We start from the raw sequence: 25,311 nt of genomic DNA, 5'->3' as shown, positions 1-25,311 counted from the left end.
AGACTTGATATCATCAGGTACGATGGTACGCTTTTCACACATTGTACCCCATCAACCAGTGGCCTGTCTGGCCCAGACTTGATATCACACATTGTACCCCATCAACCAGTGGCCTGTCTGGCCCAGACTTGATATCATCAGGTACGATGGTACGCTTTTCACACATTGTACCCCATCAACCAGTGGCCTGTCTGGCCCAGACTTGATATCATCAGGTACGATGGTACGCTTTTCACACATTGTACCCCATCAACCAGTGGCCTGTCTGGCCTAGACTTGATATCACACATTGTACCCCATCAACCAGTGGCCTGTCTGGCCTAGACTTGATATCACACATTGTACCCCATCAACCAGTGGCCTGTCTGGCCTAGACTTGATATCATCAGGTATGATGGTACGCTTTTCACACATTGTACACCATCAACCAGTGGCCTGTCTGGCCCAGACTTGATATCATCAGGTACGATGGTACGCTTTTCACACATTGTACACCATCAACCAGTGGCCTGTCTGGCCCAGACTTGATATCATCAGGTATGATGGTACGCTTTTCACACATTGTACCCCATCAACCAGTGGCCTGTCTGGCCTAGACTTGATATCATCAGGTATGATGGTACGCTTTTCACACATTGTACACCATCAACCAGTGGCCTGTCTGGCCTAGACTTGATATCATCAGGTATGATGGTACGCTTTTCACACATTGTACACCATCAACCAGTGGCCTGTCTGGCCTAGACTTGATATCACACATTGTACCCCAATGTACTTGATGTTGTCAGGTACCATGGTACACTTTCATTCGTCACATATTCTAATCATATTTCCATCATATAAGTCAGCATGTACAAGAAGCAAGATGACCTAGGACTACAACTGTCAGAAGTCTATGTTACAAAACGTGAGTTATCTTCGTCTTAGTGTTAACATCGGTCATAGAGCGGTGGCCTTGGTGTTATGTCATATTTATGACAGACATTTTATCGCAAGTGAATAAAGAAATCATACCTTGTGAAAAATGTTTTCTGCTATACAGGCTTTATAAATTGTCCAAACATAGAATTCTACTGCAAATACAAAAAGATTACCTTCAACCACATTATTCCAACAGCAGCTGTGGCCCCCATGACACCCAGTTTCCCAAGCAAGAGCATGAAGTCCCCTATACTGTTGATGGCGGCCACTCGTAATGAGTTGCTCACCAAGATAATAAACGCCTGGAAAATAAAATAAAACAGTGAATGTAACACTTGCTCACAAACCACAACAAACATCCTGCCTCAAGGAGTGAGTCAGTGAGTATGGTTTTACACCACTTGTAGAAATATTCCAGCAATATCACTGAGGGGGACACCAGCAATGCATTTGAATAATGTTTCATAAATAGATTCGAATGCATTTGAATAATGTTTCATAAATAGATTCATATTGAATGATTTGTGATTTTAGTTTGATTTTGAAGAATCAAATCATGTACAGATGATTATGTTTACACTCCCCTTGAAGCTGCTGTATTCAAGGGGAGATAATCCCAAACACATTTACCTGCCCTATAATTGTTTGAGACACTAATTTTTCAAAAAGAAATAAAATTTTCCATAATAAATTGTTTAGAACTAGCTGACTGAACTACTAAAATCCATAAATAATATAAGGGTAATGCTATTTTCCTGGACATTATCATTTGCAGAAGCCCTAGGTCTTCCATTCACTGCCTGATGAAGGAGGGCAGTTGAAAAGACCGAGGGCTTCTGCAAATGATAATGCCCTGAAATATAGCGTTACCGTTATTATAGCTAAAATGGATAGAATTTAGTTAGTAAGGATAAGATATATGGATAACATCTTCTTTATTACAATTAGTAGCAACGTTTCGGTGTAGGTTCTAACAACACTATCAAGCAAGTGATGTACAGAGTATGGTTGACAAGTATATATACAGGATAGGAGGCAGTGATTATACAGTTGAGTAGGTTAAGATGCGAAGGTTGGATAGAATTTGTTATAAACCCCCCCCCCCAACAATATCGGTTTTGAAACATTTACTGCAATCAATACGAATGTCACTGACCCACTTATGGAAATATGGAAACATCATAAAACAAACCAGATGACGTCACTATTGAACGTGACGTCACCTATCCCTATTCCTATGACGTCACCTAACAACGGGCGTGATAACGGCCCGTCGTCAAGCAATATGAGGGCATTATCAAATTAGAGTGGCTCGCTCATTTCTGATAACATGCGGGTGGTTTAATGATAATTCTATCCATTTTTAGCTATAATTATCAATAATGTCTACAACCAAATTATCAAGATTAAAAAACACTTACCCTCTTTGCTGATTTGCAGAAATTTTTACCACTAATAGCTGGAAAGAGAACAAAGGGCATTGATAGCTATACTCAATATCAGTGAGTGAGTGAGTGAGTGAGTGAGTATGGTTTTACGCTGCTTTTAGCAATATTCCAGCAATATCACGGCGGGGGACACCAGAAATGGGCTTCACACATTGTACCCATGTCGGGAATCGAACCCGGGTCTTCGGCGTGACGAGCAAACGCTTTAACCACTAGGCTACCCGACCTCCCATTCAATATCAATATGTGTCATGCAGTTATAATGCAACATTGTGTAACATGCATGTAGCCTTCACTGAGAAGAAGAGGATCAATTTATTGATAGTTTTACTTCATCAGTGGCAACTGTGTAAACCACAATGCTTGTTCATGTGATGATTATACACAGAAAATAGGAAACTACTGGACGACAAGTTTGCATATTATTCCAGAACGAGGTTAATCATGCACAATTTTTTTCTGAAATATATTTTAGGGTTGTTTTTTATTTTAAGTTTGATCCAAACTAAACAATTTGTTGTGACAGACAGGGGCAGGTCTATATAGCCATTGTGCATCTGACTGTAGAGATGACGTGTTACTGATCTGATATATGTCTGTGACAATATTGCTGGTTGCCATGGTTTCATCAGAAAGGAAGCAATGCAATGTTTGGATGCATATTGAAAGCAGAATGGTATATTCAATAAAAGTGTGTACACATTTAGGTTAAATATTAACCAACAATGGGGAAAACGGTGGTATTTAATACTATCTGGGGGGTATGAAGACCTGTCCAGGCCTATATGACCCCAAGTCTACAGAAAATGTCAGCAATAATTCCCAATTTCCCCATTCATGTCATTCATGTCATTGTAGTTATATTGTTATGTTTTTTTAGAGGTGACTTGTATTTCAAAGGTGAAACAGGTAACAGTCATGTTGACTCGTGCATCACTTTCTAAGCGTCAGACTGTATCATTTCATGATTTTACTAAAGGCACATAGGGACTGTCAGCACATCGCAAAGACACACCATTTCACTGATAACAGGACCAATAACGGGGATCAAAGAGGCTTTTAATGTTTAATTATACAAAACTGCACTGAATGAAATGTTAAAATAACTGAATTTAGGGGAAAAAACTTTTTAAAATCCCAATTTTGAACAAAATAAAAACAAATCCTAACCTAAAAGGAAATATATATATGCAATACCTGGGGGTGCACATCATTGTTCAATACTAAATTACAAGAATGTGTATTCAATATCTGGGTGGAGAATACTGACCCACAAGGGGTTATATTCAATATTTGGGTGGGCAATACTAACCTAGATGTATATTCAACATTTGGGTGGAGAATACTGACCCACAAGGGGTTATATTCAATATTTGGGTGGGCAATACTAACCTAGATGTATATTCAACATTTGGGTGGAGAATACTGACCCACAAGGGGTTATATTCAATATTTGGGTGGGCAATACTAACCTAGATGTATATTCAACATTTGGGTGGAGAATACTGACCTACAAGGGTTTATATTCAATATTTGGGTGGGCAATACTGGCCAATAATGTTGTTTATTACCCAAGTGGTGAAGATACAGGTGGTAAGATACTAAATGTGTAGTACAAGGTTGGCCTCGTTTTATTCGTTTTGATTGGATAACCATAACCTCTGTCGCACAGGAACTACTTTTTTCATTCATAAAAAATTCACAAGACCTTATTCACTTTTACAAGTACAAGGCAGAACTGAAGGAATCTCATGAAAGCGAGAGACATTCACACAATCTTTATTAAACCAAACAAGATAGTCATACGCATCAAAATTAGCTTTGGATTCTATATTAGTTATGCATAGAGCTACAACAGACATTATACAATCGAGCTATATACATTTACAATGTACGACTACCGATAGATGAAGGGTCCTTATGAGCGTGATGCACCCAACCACTTTCGCGACTTTCAATTTGATTTTACGTAAAAGGTTAAGCGTGGTGTAAGCGTATTTTGTGACATTGTTTCCGAAGATCTGATTTATGAATGAACAAAACAACTGCATGACCAGATCACTTAAAGTGAACAGTTCCGATATAAATCATTCGACTCTGTGAAAGTGTGCCTGACTTCTGTTTTTGTGGCCCAAAAGATCCCAAATGAGAACAGTAACATTCCCTACAGTGGTCTCTAGCGTAAAATGATGTGAGTAGATGATGGTTGTCTTTTCTTATTCAAATGGTGACCTTGCCCTTTGTAAGCTATCACTAACAAGCAAGCAGACTAGAGTTTGTTGATTTCCACGTCTTCAGTATAGGGTCGTACAGTTAACATAAATGTCTTTGGCGAACACTCTGATTTCCCTCTTCCCAAATGGTACAGAAAGGATTTTAATTCAGCTGACAGATCAAGGAAACCGAACCATTTTGATTGCACAGTTGGGACCTGGTTGGTGCGAGTGACCGAGTGTTGATCTGAGATTCAAAGTGCAGCACTATTTGACTTTTTAAGCTTTCTTACAGTTGTCCTGCGTACTAACAACGATGCGCTTGAATTACCATAAGTTGAAGAAATTCTAAAAAAAGGATCTTGAGTTTTGGTGCTGTCATGTTTACACACACAACAGCCGGAACATGTTGTTAATGCGTATGCATAGAAATGTCAACAACGCCCATACTTGGACATATATCAATATTCACGAGCAACCAGATTTGTAACCGGTTTCAGTTGGGTATGTTAACAACGAAAATTGTTATGTATTTACACTTATATACATATTTAATGTGGGTAATAAATAAAATACCACACTCATTCTCGTTAGATACCATTTTTATGAAACTCATGAACTTTCTATGGTATCTGACCAAGTGAAAGCGAGGTCAGATACCATAGAAAGAACACGTTTCGTAAAAATGGTATCTAAAGAGGTATGAGTGTGGTATTCTCTGTGTAGTCAATATTTGGGTGGACCATACTAGGATGTATATTCAATGTTTGAGGACAATACTGAACAACAACGGTTTATATTCAATATTTGGCAAGACAATACTGACCTACAAGGATGTATATTCAATATTTGGTCGGACAATACTGAACAACAAGGATGTATATTGAATTTTTGGGTGGACAATACTGACCAACAAGGATGTATATTGAATATTGGGGTGGATAATACTGACCTACAAGGGTTTATATTGAATATTGGGGTGGACAATACTGACCAACAAGGATGTATATTCAATACTGGGGTGGACAATACTGATCTACAAGGGTTTATATTGAATATTGGGGTGGACAATACTGACCAATAAGGATGTATATTCAATATTTGGGTGGACAATAATGACCTACAAGGGTTTATATTGAATATTGGGGTGGACAATACTGACCAACAAGGATGTATATTCAATATTGGGGTGGACAATACTGACCAACAAGGATGTATATTCAATATTTGGGTGGACAATACTGACCAACAAGGATGTATATTCAATATTTGACTGGACAATACTGACCTACAAGGGTTTATATTGAATATTGGGGTGGACAATATTAACCAACAAGGATGTATATTCAATATTTTGCTGGACAATACTGACCTACAAGGGTGTACGCATTAGCGTTTAAGTATTTGAGGCACTTCTCCACACACCACAGACAGCAGATGCAGCACTTCATACAGAACTGGGCACAACTGTTCTCTGAAGTTTTTAATCTGCAAAGAAAAAGCATTTGTGGATGAAATAGTTACCAATGTCATTAGTCTCTTTTGCATATAAGTGAGTGACTGTGATGGTACTGACACTGCTTTGGTCAGCATTCATCTGTAAGTCAGTTTATTGTGGGAGGAAGGCCCAAAGTGATGCTGGACATTGACGTTTGTCACAGGTGAAATCCACTAGCATGGGTAGGGTGCTGACAACCCTAGCATCATAATCAGGATCTCGATTAGCTGATCCTGGCACAACGAAGGGATGCAACTCTACAGTTAAAGGGAATACCAACTTACTTCTTATTTAAGTACATGAGTATCATCCTCGGCATCTTGATGAGCGTGATGACGAGCGACCCCAGCGCCACCGAGCCAAGGTGGTAGATAACGAGACGACCAATAGACACGCAGATTGCACATTTTATAGACTCCTTGTCCCTGCAATAATTAACAATACATTGTCATTGTAAGTGTTAGGCTTTAATGCATGAACAGCTTTCAAGTGTAAGGAGTCTGCAAAATATCTCAGGAAAACTTTAAATGACACAGATTGTGGTGAAACCATGATTATCGTTATGGAAGACTCATGACTGTTAGGCCCTGGCAGAGCCAAGCAAGCATTTATCTGAAATTCCAAACCAAGTGCCCGTGGGAGGAAAATCAGGAAAAAAAAAATACTTTGTGCAAAATCGAGATTTATAACAATAATGCCTGTTTATCGGTCATTTTATCAATGAAATACAAGTCACCTCCACAGAGCCATATATTTGATATAAGCATTTTAGCATGAATTTCTTTACCCCAATTTGGGAATTCTTATTGCCATTTGCTGAAGACTTCTGAACATTGGAGATTCCAACAACAAAGCCATGAAGGGGAGATAAGTCAGAATAAGTCGCTGTTACCTCAATCCCAAAGTAACAATGAAAACAGTGCACCATATTTCAACAATTGTTAAACAACCCTACACCCTCCATTCTATTTTGAATTTCAACTAGATCAATTTCTTTTCTTGGCCAGGGACAGTAAAAAATATAAAAACAAGGTAAAGAGTGAGCAGGTTTCACTAATACCCCTGACTTCAACTCCAACATATTTCTAAGTTCAAAACATGAAAAAAAAGCAACATTTTCTCAGAGAATCCATTTTTCAAAATCAAACTTTGCACTGCACCCCTTCTATTAGTATGGAAACTGTTCGCAAAATTTGAAAAGAATGCATGCATCAATTTTCAAGTTATAGGTCACACAAATGTTTAAGTAAAACAATTCTAAGTAAATATATGAAAAAAGGCTGTATATTCTTTAGAAAATCCAACTATTGAAATCAAACTTCATACTGAACCTCTCCTACTGGTATAGAAAGTGCTTACCAAGTTTAAAAAGAATCTAGGCAGTAGTTTTGAAGTTACACAAAAAATGCCTTGGATGGAATTCCTTGGTATAACTATATATCCCTGACCTTTTAGGAGGGGACATAAAATCAATTCAACAACTGTGCCAATGGAGGAATGCATTACCAAACTGGTCGACAGATAGTTAAATTTATTAGCAATAAAACAATGTTATTATTACTGAGGTTTTGCCCTTTTGCATAAAACATATACTATAACCATGAACGTTTGGTTGATCCTGTCAATTCATCTTGATGTTCTTAATGTTTCCTTACCTTGTAAAGTACCATGTAGCCACAGCTCCAGAGATAACGAGCTGCTGACAGGCGATGATGAACTCGCCTGTCCACACCAGCCCTATCGCGTGGTACCACCAGAAATACGACACATTTTCATGTTCGATGTACTCCACAAACTTTGTACTCTTGTTTATTGATGCCTTTTCTGAAACAAGAATCACAAAAGTGTAAATATTCATTCCCTCTCACAATTAACCTGATTCAATTACTATGTTGGAATCTCGGGTTGTGAGTCATGGGTTGATGTGTGAGTCATGGGTTGATGTGTGAGTTGTGGGTTGATGTGTGAGTTGCAGGTGGATGTGTGAGTCATGGGTTGATGTGTGAGTCATGGGCTGATGTGTGATTCGTGGGTGGATGTATGAGTCATGGGCTGATGTGTGAGTTGTGGGTGGATGTGTGAGTTGTGGGTGGTTGTGTTAGTCATGGGTTGATGTGTGAGTCATGGGCTGATGTGTGATTCGTGGGTGGATGTATGAGTCATGGGCTGATGTGTGAGTTGTGGGTGGTTGTGTTAGTCATGGGTGGATGTGTGAGTCATGGGCTGATGTGTGAGTTGTGGGTTGATGTGTGAGTTGTGGGTGGTTGTGTGAGTCATGGGTGGATGTGTGAGTCATGGGCTGATGTGTGAGTTGTGGGTGGTTGTGTGAGTCGTAGGTTGATGTGTGAGTTGTGGATTGATGTATGAGTTGTGGGTTGATGTGTAAGTCGTGGGTTGATGTGTGAGTCATGGGTTGATGTGTGAGTTGTGGGTGGTTGTGTGATTCATGGGTTGATGTATGAGTCATGGGTTGATGTGTGAGTTGTGGGTTGATGTGTGAGTCATGGGTTGATGTGTGAGTTGTGGGTTGATGTATGAGTCATGGGCTGATGTGTGAGTTGTGGGTTGATGTGTGAGTCATGGGTTGATGTGTGAGTTGTGGGTGGATGTGTGAGTTGTGGGTGGTTGTGTGAGTCATTGGTTGATGTGTGAGTTGTGGGTGGATGTGTGAGTCGTGGGCTGATGTGTGAGTCATGGGCTGATGTGTGAGTCACGGGCTGATATGGGAGTCATAGGCTGATGTGTGAGTCACGGACTGATGTGTGAGTCATGGGCTAATGTGTGGGTCACGGACTGATGTGTGAGTCATGAGCTGATGTGTGAGTCATTGACTGATGTGGAAGTCATGGGCTGATGTGGGAGTCGTGGGCTGATGAGCGGCATAAAACCATATTTACTCACCCTTTAGACAGAACAGCTTTCTACTACACACCTCAATCGGAACCAAGACATTACGTAAAGGCAAAATACTCTATTGCCAACCAGGAACAAGGATCATCATCCACTAAAACATTTATAAGACACTGATAATCACAAACTTGGATACCTTAAATATCCATCCCATTCAAAATATTCATGAAGCTATGTCTAATATAAAACATTTCAGCAAAGAGGCCGAGATTTGACTTTACTAACACACTGAAATGAGATAGACTTCAATGAATAGCACCATCTCTTCCAAGGAGCAATAAACATCGCTACAGGTGTAATGGATGACCTTTCCATCTTGTTCATTTCAATCGAGGGGAAGACTAATATTGACCAAGAGTTTTTTCCACCGCACTAAAAGCCCTTAATTGCATCTCAAAAGTATGTAGAGACTAGCTCTGCACTTAACATGGTGCTTAGTTGAATACGATATTTTCTGGGGAATTTTTTGTACAGGACAAAACAAACAGAGTGAGATATAGATTGAGCCAACTTTTATTGTCCCTGATGATGGACCTGCACAAAGTGTTATTAATTACAAATGGAGGAGGTTGTGGATGACATACACTTCAGGTTTCAATTGGGTAACAGAAACTGGGTTGGGTCAATGGTTGGGAAAAATATCTGTGCTAGATATTGGAGCTCACTCAATATACATTGATAATATCTGAAATAAACTAGTCGAACCGAAATCGGCCTTGTGATATGTAGAACCATGTCTGTTTGAGGAGCACATATTCATAGATTGTCACACTATCTAAGTCTCACTTAACCAATTACATTGAGATGTGTGGAGTGAGTGGGTGGGTGGGAGGGATAGTGAGTGAGCGAGTGTTTGAGTGTTTGAGCCTAGGGGAGTGAATGAGTGAGTATTTGAGTGAGTGGTGGAGTGGTGGACTGAGTGTGTAGGGGAGTGAATGAGTGAGTAGGGGAGTGAGTGAGTGTGTACGGGAGTGAATGAGTGAGTATTTGAGTGAGTGGTGGAGTGGTGGACTGAGTGTGTAGGGGAGTGAGTGAGTGTGTATTTGAGTGAGTGGTGGAGTGGTGGACTGAGTGTGTAGGGGAGTGAGTGAGTGTGTAGGGGAGTGAATGAGTGTGTAGGGGAGTGAATGAGTGTGTAGGGGAGTGAATGAGTGTGTAGGGGAGTGAATGAGTGTGTAGGGGAGTGAATGAGTGAGTATTTGAGTGAGTGGTGGAGTGGTGGACTGAGTGAGTAGGGGAGTGAGTGAGTGTGTAGGGGAGTGAATGAGTGAGTATTTGAGTGAGTGGTGGAGTGGTGGACTGAGTGTGTAGGGGAGTGACTGAGTGTGTAGGGGAGTGAATGAGTGAGTATTTGAGTGAGTGGTGGAGTGGTGGACTGAGTGTGTAGGGGAGTGAGTGAGTGTGTAGGGGAGTGAATGAGTGAGTATTTGAGTGAGTGGTGGAGTGGTGGACTGAGTGTGTAGGGGAGTGACTGAGTGTGTAGGGGAGTGAATGAGTGAGTATTTGAGTGAGTGGTGGAGTGGTGGACTGAGTGTGTAGGGGAGTGACTGAGTGTGTAGGGGAGTGAATGAGTGAGTATTTGAGTGAGTGGTGGAGTGGTGGAGTGAGTTAGTGAGTGAGTGAGTGTGTAGGGGAGTGAATGAGTGTGTATTTGAGTGAGTGGTGGAGTGGTCGACTGAGTGTGTAGGGGAGTGAGTGAGTGTGTAGGGGAGTGAATGAGTGAGTATTTGAGTGAGTGGTGGAGTGGTGGAGTGAGTGTGTAGGGGAGTGAGTGAGTGTGTAGGGGAGTGAATGAGTGAGTATTTGAGTGAGTGGTGGAGTGGTGGAGTGAATGAGTGTGTAGGGGAGTGAATGAGTGAGTATTTGAGTGAGTGGTGGAGTGGTGGACTGAGTGAGTAGGGGAGTGAGTGAGTGTGTAGGGGAGTGAATGAGTGAGTATTTGAGTGAGTGGTGGAGTGGTGGACTGAGTGTGTAGGGGAGTGACTGAGTGTGTAGGGGAGTGAATGAGTGAGTATTTGAGTGAGTGGTGGAGTGGTGGACTGAGTGTGTAGGGGAGTGAGTGAGTGTGTAGGGGAGTGAATGAGTGAGTATTTGAGTGAGTGGTGGAGTGGTGGACTGAGTGTGTAGGGGAGTGAGTGAGTGTGTAGGGGAGTGAATGAGTGAGTATTTGAGTGAGTGGTGGAGTGGTGGACTGAGTGTGTAGGGGAGTGACTGAGTGTGTAGGGGAGTGAATGAGTGAGTATTTGAGTGAGTGGTGGAGTGGTGGACTGAGTGTGTAGGGGAGTGACTGAGTGTGTAGGGGAGTGAATGAGTGAGTATTTGAGTGAGTGGTGGAGTGGTGGAGTGAGTTAGTGAGTGAGTGTGTAGGGGAGTGAATGAGTGTGTATTTGAGTGAGTGGTGGAGTGGTCGACTGAGTGTGTAGGGGAGTGAGTGAGTGTGTAGGGGAGTGAATGAGTGAGTATTTGAGTGAGTGGTGGAGTGGTGGAGTGAGTGTGTAGGGGAGTGAGTGAGTGTGTAGGGGAGTGAATGAGTGAGTATTTGAGTGAGTGGTGGAGTGGTGGAGTGAGTGTGTAGGGAGTGAGTGAGTGTGTAGGGGAGTGAATGAGTGAGTATTTGAGTGAGTGGTGGAGTGGTCGACTGAGTGAGTAGGGGAGTGAGTGAGTGTGTAGGGGAGTGAATGAGTGAGTATTTGAGTGAGTGGTGGAGTGGTGGACTGAGTGTGTAGGGGAGTGAATGAGTGAGTAGGGGAGTGAGTGTGTAGGGGAGTGAGTGAGTGTGTAGGGGAGTGAATGAGTGAGTATTTGAGTGAGTGGTGGAGTGGTGGACTGAGTGTGTAGGGGAGTGAATGAGTGAGTATTTGAGTGAGTGTGTAGGGGAGTGAGTGAGTGTTTAGGGGAGTGAATGAGTGAGTATTTGAGTGAGTGTGTAGGGGAGTGAATGAGTGTGTAGGGGAGTGAATGAGTGAGTATTTGAGTGAGTGGTGGAGTGGTGGACTGAGTGTGTAGGGGAGTGAATGAGTGAGTATTTGAGTGAGTGTGTAGGGGAGTGAATGAGTGTGTAGGGGAGTGAATGAGTGAGTATTTGAGTGAGTGGTGGAGTGGTGGACTGAGTGTGTAGGGGAGTGAATGAGTGAGTATTTGAGTGAGTGTGTAGGGGAGTGAATGAGTGTGTAGGGGAGTGAATGAGTGAGTATTTGAGTGAGTGGTGGAGTGGTGGACTGAGTGTGTAGGGGAGTGAGTGAGTGTGTAGGGGAGTGAATGAGTGAGTATTTGAGTGAGTGGTGGAGTGGTGGACTGAGTGTGTAGGGGAGTGAATGAGTGAGTATTTGAGTGAGTGGTGGAGTGGTGGACTGAGTGTGTAGGGGAGTGAATGAGTGAGTGTTTGAGTGAGTGGTGGAGTGGTGGACTGAGTGTGTAGGGGAGTGAATGAGTGAGTATTTGAGTGAGTGGTGGAGTGGTGGACTGAGTGTGTAGGGGAGTGAATGAGTGAGTATTTGAGTGAGTGGTGGAGTGGTCGACTGAGTGAGTAGGGGAGTGAGTGAGTGTGTAGGGGAGTGAATGAGTGAGTGTTTGAGTGAGTGGTGGAGTGGCGGACTGAGTGTGTAGGGGAGTGAGTGAGTGTGTAGGGGAGTGAATGAGTGAGTATTTGAGTGAGTGGTGGAGTGGTGGAGTGAGTGTGTAGGGGAGTGAGTGAGTGTGTAGGGGAGTGAATGAGTGAGTATTTGAGTGAGTGGTGGAGTGGTGGACTGAGTGAGTAGGGGAGTGAGTGAGTGTGTAGGGGAGTGAATGAGTGAATATTTGAGTGAGTGGTGGAGTGGTGGACTGAGTGTGTAGGGGAGTGAATGAGTGAGTATTTGAGTGAGTGGTGGAGTGGTGGAGTGAGTGAGTAGGGGAGTGAGTGAGTGTGTAGGGGAGTGAATGAGTGTGTAGGGGAGTGAGTGAGTGAGTGTTTGAGTGAGTGGTGGAGTGGTGGGGTGAGTGAGTAGGGGAGTGAATGAGTGTGTAGGGGAGTGAATGAGTGAGTATTTGAGTGAGTGGTGGAGTGGTGGACTGAGTGAGTAGGGGAGTGAGTGAGTGAGTAGGGGAGTGAATGAGTGTGTAGGGGAGTGAGTGAGTGTGTAGGGGAGTGAGTGAGTGAGTGTTTGAGTGAGTGGTGGAGTGGTGGGGTGAGTGAGTAGGGGAGTGACTGAGTGTGTAGGGGAGTGAATGAGTGAGTATTTGAGTGAGTGGTGGAGTGGTGGACTGAGTGTGTAGGGGAGTGAGTGAGTGTGTAGGGGAGTGAATGAGTGAGTGTTTGAGTGAGTGGTGGAGATGCGGACTGAGTGTGTAGGGGAGTGAGTGAGTGAGTATTTGAGTGAGTGGTGGAGTGGTGGGATGAGTGTGTAGGGGAGTGAGTGAGTGTGTAGGGGAGTGAATGAGTGAGTATTTGAGTGAGTGGTGGAGTGGCGGACTGAGTGTGTAGGGGAGTGAGTGAGTGAGTATTTGAGTGAGTGGTGGAGTGGTGGACTGAGTGTGTAGGGGAGTGAGTGAGTGTGTAGGGGAGTGAATGAGTGAGTGTTTGAGTGAGTGGTGGAGTGGTAGACTGAGTGTGTAGGGGAGTGAATGAGTGAGTGTTTGAGTGAGTGGTGGAGTGGTAGACTGAGTGTGTAGGGGAGTGAATGAGTGAGTGTTTGAGTGAGTGGTGGAGTGGTGGAGTGAGTTAGTGAGTGAGTGAGTGTGTATTTGAGTGAGTGGTGGAGTGGTGGGGTGAGTGAGTAGGGGAGTGAGTGAGTGAGTATTTGAGTGAGTGGTGGAGTGGTGGGGTGAGTGAGTAGGGGAGTGAGTGAGTGTGTAGGGGAGTGAATGAGTGAGTGTTTGAGTGAGTGGTGGAGTGGTGGGGTGAGTGAGTAGGGGAGTGAGTGAGTGTGTAGGGGAGTGAATGAGTGAGTGTGTGAGTGAGTGGTGGAGTGGCGGACTGAGTGTGTAGGGGAGTGAGTGAGTGAGTATTTGAGTGAGTGGTGGAGTGGTGGACTGAGTGTGTAGGGGAGTGAATGAGTGAGTGTTTGAGTGAGTGGTGGAGTGGTGGACTGAGTGTGTAGGGGAGTGAATGAGTGAGTGTTTGAGTGAGTGGTGGAGTGGCGGACTGAGTGTGTAGGGGAGTGAGTGAGTGTGTATTTGAGTGAGTAGGGGAGTGAATGAGTGTGTAGGGGAGTGAATGAGTGAGTATTTGAGTGAGTGGTGGAGTGGTGGACTGAGTGTGTAGGGGAGTGAATGAGTGAGTATTTGAGTGAGTGGTGGAGTGGTGGACTGAGTGTGTAGGGAAGTGAATGAGTGTGTAGGGGAGTGAATGAGTGAGTATTTGAGTGAGTGGTGGAGTGGTGGACTGAGTGTGTAGGGGAGTGAATGAGTGAGTATTTGAGTGAGTGGTGGAGTGGTGGAGTGAGTGTGTAGGGGAGTGAGTGAGTGTGTAGGGGAGTGAATGAGTGAGTGTTTGAGTGAGTGGTGGAGTGGTGGACTGAGTGTGTAGGGGAGTGAATGAGTGAGTATTTGAGTGAGTGGTGGAGTGGTGGACTGAGTGTGTAGGGGAGTGAATGAGTGAGTATTTGAGTGAGTGGTGGAGTGGTGGACTGAGTGTGTAGGGGAGTGAGTGAGTGTGTAGGGGAGTGAATGAGTGAGTGTTTGAGTGAGTGGTGGAGTGGTGGACTGAGTGAGTAGGGGAGTGAGTGAGTGAGTAGGGGAGTGAATGAGTGTGTAGGGGAGTGAATGAGTGAGTATTTGAGTGAGTGGTGGAGTGGTGGACTGAGTGAGTAGGGGAGTGAGCGAGTGTGTAGGGGAGTGAATGAGTGAGTATTTGAGTGAGTGGTGGAGTGGTGGACTGAGTGTGTAGGGGAGTGAGTGAGTGTGTAGGGGAGTGAATGAGTGAGTGTTTGAGTGAGTGGTGGAGTGGTGGACTGAGTGAGTAGGGGAGTGAGTGAGTGAGTAGGGGAGTGAATGAGTGTGTAGGGGAGTGAGTGAGTGTGTAGGGGAGTGAATGAGTGTGTAGGGGAGTGAGTGAGTGTGTAGGGGAGTGAATGAGTGAGTGTTTGAGTGAGTGGTGGAGTGGTGGGGTGAGTGAGTAGGGGAGTGACTGAGTGTGTAGGGGAGTGAATGAGTGAGTATTTGAGTGAGTGGTGGAGTGGTGGACTGAGTGTGTAGGGGAGTGAGTGAGTGTGTAGGGGAGTGAATGAGTGAGTGTTTGAGTGAGTGGTGGAGTGGCGGACTGAGTGTGTAGGGGAGTGAGTGAGTGAGTATTTGAGTGAGTGGTGGAGTGGTGGACTGAGTGTGTAGGGGAGTGAATGAGTGAGTGTTTGAGTGAGTGGTGGAGTGGTGGACTGAGTGTGTAGGGGAGTGAATGAGTGAGTATTTGAGTGAGTGGTGGAGTGGTGGACTGAGTGTGTAGGGGAGTGAATGAGTGAGTATTTGAGTGAGTGGTGGAGTGGTGGGGTGAGTGAGTAGGGGAGTGAGTGAGTGTGTAGGGGAGTGAATGAGTGAGTGTTTGAGTGAGTGGTGGAGTGGTGGAGTGAGTTAGTGAGTGAGTGAGTGAGTATTTGAGTGAGTGGTGGAGTGGTGGGGTGAGTGAGTAGGGGAGTGAGTGAGTGTGTAGGGGAGTGAATGAGTGAGTGTTTGAGTGAGTGGTGGAGTGGCGGACTGAGTGTGTAGGGGAGTGAGTGAGTGAGTATTTGAGTGAGTGGTGGAGTGGTGGAGTGAGTGTGTAGGGGAGTGAATGAGTGAGTGTTTGAGTGAGTGGTGGAGTGGTCGACTGAGTGAGTAGGGGAGTGAATGAGTGAGTGTTTGAGTGAGTGGTGGAGTGGTCGACTGAGTGTGTAGGGGAGTGAGTGAGTGTGTAGGGGAGTGAATGAGTGAGTATTTGAGTGAGTGGTGGAGTGGTGGACTGAGTGAGTAGGGGAGTGAGTGGTGGACTGAGTGTGTAGGGGAGTGAATGAGTGAGTATTTGAGTGAGTGGTGGAGTGGTGGACTGAGTGTGTAGGGGAGTGAGTGGTGGACTGAGTGTGTAGGGGAGTGAATGAGTGAGTATTTGAGTGAGTGGTGGAGTGGTCGACTGAGTGAGTAGGGGAGTGAGTGAGTGTGTAGGGGAGTGAATGAGTGAGTATTTGAGTGAGTGGTGGAGTGGTGGACTGAGTGTGTAGGGGAGTGAGTGAGTGAGTATTTGAGTGAGTGGTGGAGTGGTGGACTGAGTGTGTAGGGGAGTGAATGAGTGAGTGTTTGAGTGAGTGGTGGAGTGGTGGACTGAGTGTGTAGGGGAGTGAATGAGTGAGTGTTTGAGTGAGTGGTGGAGTGGTCGACTGAGTGAGTAGGGGAGTGAATGAGTGTGTAGGGGAGTGAATGAGTGAGTGTTTGAGTGAGTGGTGGAGTGGTCGACTGAGTGAGTAGGGGAGTGAGTGAGTGTGTAGGGGAGTGAATGAGTGAGTATTTGAGTGAGTGGTGGAGTGGTGGACTGAGTGTGTAGGGGAGTGAATGAGTGAGTGTTTGAGTGAGTGGTGGAGTGGTCGACTGAGTGAGTAGGGGAGTGAATGAGTGTGTAGGGGAGTGAATGAGTGAGTGTTTGAGTGAGTGGTGGAGTGGTGGACTGAGTGTGTAGGGGAGTGAGCGAGTGTGTAGGGGAGTGAATGAGTGAGTATTTGAGTGAGTGGTGGAGTGGTCGACTGAGTGTGTAGGGGAGTGAGTGAGTGTGTAGGGGAGTGAATGAGTGAGTATTTGAGTGAGTGTTGGAGTGGTGGACTGAGTGTGTAGGGGAGTGAATGAGTGAGTATTTGAGTGAGTGGTGGAGTGGTGGACTGAGTGTGTAGGGGAGTGAATGAGTGAGTATTTGAGTGAGTGGTGGAGTGGTGGACTGAGTGAGTAGGGGAGTGAGTGAGTGTGTAGGGGAGTGAATGAGTGAGTATTTGAGTGAGTGGTGGAGTGGTGGACTGAGTGTGTAGGGGAGTGAGTGAGTGTGTAGGGGAGTGAATGAGTGAGTATTTGAGTGAGTGGTGGAGTGGTGGACTGAGTGAGTAGGGGAGTGAGTGAGTGTGTAGGGGAGTGAATGAGTGAGTATTTGAGTGAGTGGTGGAGTGGTCGACTGAGTGAGTAGGGGAGTGAGTGAGTGTGTAGGGGAGTGAATGAGTGAGTATTTGAGTGAGTGGTGGAGTGGTGGACTGAGTGTGTAGGGGAGTGAGCGAGTGTGTAGGGGAGTGAATGAGTGAGTATTTGAGTGAGTGGTGGAGTGGTCGACTGAGTGAGTAGGGGAGTGAGTGAGTGTGTAGGGGAGTGAATGAGTGAGTATTTGAGTGAGTGGTGGAGTGGTGGACTGAGTGTGTAGGGGAGTGAATGAGTGAGTATTTGAGTGAGTGGTGGAGTGGTGGAGTGAGTGAGTAGGGGAGTGAGTGAGTGTGTAGGGGAGTGAATGAGTGTGTAGGGGAGTGAATGAGTGAGTATTTGAGTGAGTGGTGGAGTGGTGGACTGAGTGAGTAGGGGAGTGAGTGAGTGTGTAGGGGAGTGAATGAGTGAGTATTTGAGTGAGTGGTGGAGTGGTGGACTGAGTGAGTAGGGGAGTGAGTGAGTGTGTAGGGGAGTGAATGAGTGAGTATTTGAGTGAGTGGTGGAGTGGTGGACTGAGTGTGTAGGGGAGTGAGTGAGTGTGTAGGGGAGTGAATGAGTGAGTATTTGAGTGAGTGGTGGAGTGGTGGACTGAGTGAGTAGGGGAGTGAGTGAGTGTGTAGGGGAGTGAATGAGTGAGTATTTGAGTGAGTGGTGGAGTGGTCGACTGAGTGAGTAGGGGAGTGAGTGAGTGTGTAGGGGAGTGAATGAGTGAGTATTTGAGTGAGTGGTGGAGTGGTGGACTGAGTGTGTAGGGGAGTGAGCGAGTGTGTAGGGGAGTGAATGAGTGAGTATTTGAGTGAGTGGTGGAGTGGTCGACTGAGTGAGTAGGGGAGTGAGTGAGTGTGTAGGGGAGTGAATGAGTGAGTATTTGAGTGAGTGGTGGAGTGGTGGACTGAGTGTGTAGGGGAGTGAATGAGTGAGTATTTGAGTGAGTGGTGGAGTGGTGGAGTGAGTGTGTAGGGGAGTGAGTGAGTGTGTAGGGGAGTGAATGAGTGAGTATTTGAGTGAGTGGTGGAGTGGTGGACTGAGTGTGTAGGGGAGTGAATGAGTGAGTATTTGAGTGAGTGGTGGAGTGGTGGACTGAGTGAGTAGGGGAGTGAGTGAGTGTGTAGGGGAGTGAATGAGTGAGTATTTGAGTGAGTGGTGGAGTGGTGGACTGAGTGTGTAGGGGAGTGAGTGAGTGTGTAGGGGAGTGAATGAGTGAGTATTTGAGTGAGTGGTGGAGTGGTGGACTGAGTGAGTAGGGGAGTGAGTGAGTGTGTAGGGGAGTGAATGAGTGAGTATTTGAGTGAGTGGTGGAGTGGTCGACTGAGTGAGTAGGGGAGTGAGTGAGTGTGTAGGGGAGTGAATGAGTGAGTGTTTGAGTGAGTGGTGGAGTGGTGGACTGAGTGTGTAGGGGAGTGAATGAGTGAGTATTTGAGTGAGTGGTGGAGTGGTGGAGTGAGTGTGTAGGGGAGTGAGTGAGTGTGTAGGGGAGTGAATGAGTGAGTGTTTGAGTGAGTGGTGGAGTGGTGGACTGAGTGTGTAGGGGAGTGAATGAGTGTGTAGGGGAGTGAATGAGTGAGTATTTGAGTGAGTGGTGGAGTGGTGGACTGAGTGTGTAGGGGAGTGAATGAGTGAGTATTTGAGTGAGTGGTGGAGTGGTGGACTGAGTGTGTAGGGGAGTGAATGAGTGAGTATTTGAGTGAGTGGTGGAGTGGTGGAGTGAGTGAGTAGGGGAGTGAGTGAGTGTGTAGGGGAGTGAATGAGTGAGTATTTGAGTGAGTGGTGGAGTGGTGGAGTGAGTTAGTGAGTGAGTGAGTGGGTCATTCAGAATTAGCTGCAAAGTTTAGACCCAGGTTACCCATCGACTCTCTAAAACTTAAGAGAAGTGATATCTATCCTTGTCCTGTATAAACCTGAATGATATTGTAAATATTTCACAAAGCTTGGGCAAGCATGGCTTGGAGAGATCATAATCAGTGGGAAATTGGGATTCAAACCCACAATTGTAGGATCCTGGCAAGTGGCGACACATGTCCATCTGCACCCCCATAACTGTACTGGTCACTGACCAGTTAGCGCCATTTTTTTCATGTTATTTCTGAAATATTCCTTGTACAAAGTCAACTGTGCAAATATCTTTGATTTGTGTGAAACCATGAGCCAATGTGCGTAAATCTGTCTGTGGAATAAAATCAGTAGATTTCTGTTATAACGTAACAACAGGGAATCAAAACAGTGGAAACAGAAATTTCCCGTCGACCAACTGTACGAGTTATCACCATCTTCTAAACAGCATGTGCCACATGATCACGCACACCGCTTCAGTTATACAATTACATTTTCTATTTTTATATTCATTACAATTAATAAGAAATGCTTTTATCAATTTGTCGTCTGCAAACTGATGTACACCAATATTCCCCAAATTCGATTTCCACATGCTTATCCTCGACACTATGTACTATGGATTTCACAATATATACAGGGTTATGCTTTTGTGGAAAAATAGCTCAAATAGGTTTTAGAATTGTTATTTGGGGAAGAAATGACTCACAGATCGTAAGCTATAACAGAACTGAATGTGCATCATCGTGTTGTTGGATTTTTGTTGCGCACGAATGAGTCACGTGACACCTCCCGCGTGTCTCTTCCAAAGTTGTATTTGAGCTAGGTGATTATATGGTTGTTTTTTTAATATTTATTCACAAGAGTCAGTTTTGTGCATCATTTTTGTATAATATTTCTCTCTTCTAATGAAACCGAGCAAAAGTAAAACGAGATGCGATCATAGCTATAATGGGGAGTTAGTGATAATTGGTCCTCGGTGATAACTGGTTGTCAGCCAGTTCAGCAAGTAAATGTAGGAATATGAATGATACATGTATGTACATGGCTATCCATCTGCTGTTAGAATATTGATTGGAAACAAAATGCGTGTTCTAAAAGCATTTATGCAAGATGCATCACACCAGCCCTATTTCACTTTTTACTAAATATTGATAACATGGTGTATATTTCACCCACTTAGAAGCAGTTCTCCTATCACACAAACTATTACTTCCTATATAGGCATGTGTGTGTATATTTCATATCATGTTAAACATTTATTAAACAGTGTATTTATTTTTGCATGAAACCATTGTCGGCATGTTGTTCATATTGCCCATTTACAACACAGAACGGTATGATATAATGCATATTTCACACAAAATCAGTTTATGATACATGTATATATTTTGCTCTTTCTACAAAGACATATGATACATTGTATATTTTATCTCAATAAAAAACTATAAAATGGTGTATATTTCACTGTATTTCTACACACATATGATACAATGTTTATTGCATCTCATAATAAAACAGTTATGAAATGGTATATATTTCATGTTGAACAAAAACATTGTGGATATGGTGTACATTTCACCCACTAACAACATAGACAGGTATGATATCATGTCCATTCCACCCACCTGCTGTCGCGAGATATATGAGCACTATGACCCAGTAGACGAAGAAGATGAGAAGGATGAAGAACGTCCAGATGGGCTGTGCCAGGAGACAGGGCATTGAGCTGATACATTTCCCTGCTTCGTGGAACAGCGTCACCACCAGCGAGATGCGCTTCCTCATCACCAGGATCACAAGCAGCAGGATCACCTGAAATCAGAACGTGGTAGTGAGAGAGAACGAGTGAATTCAGTTACATCTACAGCTCCAGATATACAGGTAACCACTGAATGGGGATCACGTAAGTCATTGAAAAACTTCCCAACAGTAATGACCTTTTTTCAAAAACAAAATTCATGTCTTAACTTATTGTAACATAGTATTGAAAACCATTGTAATAAAATCTGTTACGTGCCACTTCTAAAGTTTACAAATAATATACAGAGCTTCACAAAGTGTTTATATCAACATTCCAGAATGACTAACTTTTATTTGTTGTTTAACGTCACACTCACTCAGTTATATTCCAGCTATATGAAGGTGGTCTGTAAATAATGGAGTCTGGACCAGACAATCCAGTGATTGACATCATGAGCATCGATCCACACGATTGGGATACAATGACAAGCATCAACCAAATCAGTGAGCCTGACCACCAGACCCAGTTAGTCGCCTCTTACGACAAGCATGGATTGCTGATGACTAATCCTAACCCAGATCTCCACAGGTGAATAATTAACTACCCATTCATGCTTCTTGGTTAATAGCTTCCAAGACGTTTTATTGAAGACATGTGGAGGACATTTCCAAATTTGACGCATTAGTGACAAAAATGATGTCTGATGCAATTCCCTATTTTGACTTGTACAATATGTTCTTTCCACATGAATATGACTTGCCTTTGCATGTGTTTGTGACAGGTGTCACCGGTGGGGCAGGTGACACTTACCTTTTCGCGAACACCTGGTATCATTTCTATTTGATAGTGATTTATAAACACATGCTCATGATAAAGTCAGAATCGTGCAATCAACTCTGCTTTTGGCAGCGATTCCTTATGAATATGGAAAGGGTTTTGCCACTTTTATTTATTATTATTTACTATTATTATTGATCAATCTGTGAAATTCAAGACGGAGAGAGTATGGCCTGAGATGTACTAGATATTAATAATTACAGCCTAGGGTGTGAAACTTGTTCTGGCCTAAGATACAACACAACACACAGCAAACATTGAGGACAGGTGACACATGCCAGATATCAATACTGACAGCCTAAGGTGTGAAACTTGTACTTACTGTCAAAACTGATGCGATGATGGAAAACGTAAGGAAGGTGTTTTCACTACTGATCTCAACATCCAGTAGGGGAATCTTCAGCTTGAAGTCACTGTCCAGTTTGTTCTTGACACTTGCGTACGTCCACCACAGAAAAGCAGTACCCGCTGAAATCGTACACAGCATTTAAAACATAGCACCAAGATACTGAAGCTCTCCAGGGCCCACTTGCACAAAGCGATCTTAGAGCTAAGATGATCGTAACTCCCATACCTTAACAGCGCTCGTTTTGTGCAAGTGGGCCCAGGTGTCATCTGAGTGAGCTGAAAGTCATATTAGCGAAATCTGGAGCAACTACATCAGGAAATTGGGTCCCTTATAAATGTTTTATAATGTATCATTAGCTGACAGGGCATTGTGTTTGATGTGAGGACTGTTGCATCAACGTTTCTTTAATATTTAAAGACCAATGTTGGAGTTTCAAACATTGATATAAATGATCATCTCATATGGAACAATAGTTTTTAAGATATAAAGTGTTTTCGTTTCCCAGCAACATCAACATGGCAAAAGATGTAAATCATGGAGCGTAAAGACAGTTGTGACCACACGACAGCCAGTATAATCTACAAAAAGTTCATGTGAGCAAATAATTTGGGTTTAATGCTGCTTTTAACAAACATTTTAAATGACATCAATCTCAATCACTGTGATACATTGTCGTACCATTATAAAGCATGACATACAAACATTTACATGACAACACAAACTGTTCTTTCTCTGTATTTTGAAAAGTTGCAAATAAAGAAACTAGGATATATTTTTTTTGGTACATTTAATTTTTCAAAATGTTTAAATCTATTATTTTGAATCGAGTCCCACAAAATAGGTCCATTTAATGTATCAATACATTGAAAACATGCAAGTAACAAGATTTCCTGAATACAATCATTTTGGACAGAAATATGTTTTTATAATTTCGCCGAAAATCTTGCAATAGTTTTCATTTCCTTTGATCTGAGTGAACAATACTCACTTCAGACAGACCGAAATCCCCAAGCATCCTTCTGGTCATATTAAATTTTGAACATGCTCGTTAATTATTTGCAATACATTTTTATGGGGAAACTTAATATCTCCTTCCTGTAATATTTGATCCCTTGAGGAAACAGCTGACAGAATAACGAGACAATGTATTCCAAAGCTTCCTGTTCACCTGATGATATTCATTGCAAATGTCAACAAGACTGATGTACACATAGGTAACATCTGATAGTTTCTTAGCAACATCTTCAAATGTTGAACTTGTATTGGCTAATGCATGTTTTCTTATTAACACTTAAATGTCAATCAAATTTTCTTGGAAGATTTAAGTGAAATATTTTTCTAATTAATTTTCCATTTTTCATAAAATCAAAATTCCAATTTGAAAATGTAATTTAAAAAATAGTAAATATTTATCCTAATCAGTAATTCTGATTAAAAAATGTCCAGATATTGACTCTAATGAGAAATGAAGTAAAGAAACTATAATTCCATATGAATGATAGCCATACAATATCCTCTATTAGCCAAGCCTAAAGCTTACCATGACAATGTTTTCAGGAATCAAATTAATACAGACCCATAAATCTCAAAACAATATCCAAACAATCTGGCAAGCAAATTAATCCTGAATCTTATCTGATATAATACCCAGGTAGATAGCACAAATTTGATATAATGCAAGTATATCTTTAGTGTGGTCCTGAGAGACCTAACACCTAGCCCTGAACATATTTCTTTGTAACTTCTCCCGACTTGTAACAGCACCTGTGATAACACATCAGGCCAATTCCAGAATACCTGGAATTGTCCAAGAGGTCGACGAGCATTCCTGATGGGGCTGCCCCACCCTAGGAGATGTACACAGGTGTAGGATACTGTAGGCACCTGTAGGAGAAACGTGGGGGAGGTATGGGGGAAGGGGAATGTGTTATGTGGACCGAGGAAATCCCAAATTCCATCCTCTGAAAAATCTTGGATCTAATCATGGACACTTAATACGATCCATGATCTAATCTTGCTTGTTGAGATGGAAGGGAAACAGGGGACTAATGGTCAGTCTTGACCACATGTTGACCCATCAGCAAGTACCTGACTCTTGGTTGTCTCCCCCAGAAAGGTGAATGAGATGGAACAATCGGAGAGAAAGTTAACATTTCACAAGAATCCATCTCAGAGGCAGTAATTCTACATTTCTTTTGAAAATATGCGAGGGAGGACAGTTTTCGTAGAAGCTAAATCATGGCTGCCATGCTATCTTCATTTCATGGAAATTGTTTCCCATAAAACTACTTCCAAATGCAATAAAAACAACGCTTGCTATCAGATTGTACTTTCATAGGAAGTCAAAATGTGCTGTATCAAAAAACCCAGACAATGTTAGCGATTATTCAAATAATCCTCATATGAATTAAGGTCGTGTTACAGGACAATAGATCATAAAAGTAAAAGCCATTGCATGTCGGCTTCCATTACCGGGTTAGACATTAGGAAAATGATACAGTTTAATGTAATGGGCATCCGTAATTTACCAAAAATCTAAGGACCATACATGCAACTTTGGCCATCACGGAGAAACAATAATGTGGTCGTATGACAAAGTTGCAAGACCCATGCCTGCTTTCACTGCATAATTTGTTCCGTGTTTAACAGAGTCAACAAAACTGATCCAGTGCGATCATTAAACAATCTAACGACATCGGGAAATAGCATTGGCCGGTCTAGCTCCGAGTCATGTATCAGGCTGTCAATACTGGGAAGGGCCATAATGAAATCTACACCAATCAACACGATGGAGCTGAAATATGGGGGGATAACACCAGGATGTGATTGCCAATTAAACACAACAATATGTGACAAGTCAAACGCAGGTGAATTATCGCTCGGAGCCCACTTACCTAAGCTTGCAATGATGACGACCACCAAGATCAGCCAAACAATTACTGACGCAAAGAATCGGATCAGCAACGCCATTATCAAGGCAAAAACTGCGGGAAAGCAACAAAATGCACTCTCAATATCGTAGTAAATAGCTGCAGAGACTTCCGTCCCCAGACACAAATTGCAAGGTCGCATAGCAATTTACAAAACTGTCTTGTTTTCACCAGCGCCAGAGGATTTTAAACTTTGTCATGGTGGTTGATTTAGATTCACGCCAACGCATGGTGATCTGTGAAAATTGCACCAAATTGTCCACGGCATAATGATAGAGATTAGACGGTCGTGGAGGTATTGTTTATAGGGCCGAGACAAGTGACAGGTCATATGTCATTGTAATTATCATCGTTATTTTCATGATTTCTTCATTTATAAAGATCAATTCTTGGTTTAGTAGTGATTAGGGCTAAATCCAAACAAATGGCCGGCATGCAAGGACTACTGAATTTTCTGCTTGTCAAGAAGCATGTCTGGGAAAAGGCAGAGTGGTTCTTCCAAGAACATAATGG

General features: G+C 43.2%; 1 protein-coding gene across 7 annotated transcripts in view; it reads right to left on the bottom strand.

The window, feature by feature from the left end:
* The window catches only part of LOC139478555 (choline transporter-like protein 1), a 260,716-nt gene that overhangs the window by 8,097 nt on the left and 227,308 nt on the right, over positions 1-25,311 (bottom strand). For all 7 annotated transcript variants that reach the window (XM_071261061.1, XM_071261062.1, XM_071261064.1 and 4 more), the window contains 8 exons: positions 24,763-24,852; positions 21,842-21,987; positions 20,567-20,753; positions 7,736-7,904; positions 6,365-6,505; positions 5,955-6,070; positions 2,343-2,380; positions 1,095-1,223 (listed from right to left, as the gene is read on the bottom strand). In XM_071261061.1, the coding sequence (XP_071117162.1) occupies positions 1,095-1,223; positions 2,343-2,380; positions 5,955-6,070; positions 6,365-6,505; positions 7,736-7,904; positions 20,567-20,753; positions 21,842-21,987; positions 24,763-24,852 (1,016 nt within the window). The remainder of the gene's footprint in view (positions 1-1,094; positions 1,224-2,342; positions 2,381-5,954; positions 6,071-6,364; positions 6,506-7,735; positions 7,905-20,566; positions 20,754-21,841; positions 21,988-24,762; positions 24,853-25,311) is intronic.

The sequence above is a fragment of the Haliotis cracherodii genome, unplaced genomic scaffold (genome assembly GCF_022045235.1).
Source record: "Haliotis cracherodii isolate W230 unplaced genomic scaffold, xgHalCrac1.p SCAF_4, whole genome shotgun sequence".
Taxonomy (NCBI): Eukaryota; Metazoa; Mollusca; class Gastropoda; order Lepetellida; family Haliotidae; genus Haliotis; species Haliotis cracherodii.
This window is presented reverse-complemented; position numbering and strand designations above follow the sequence as displayed.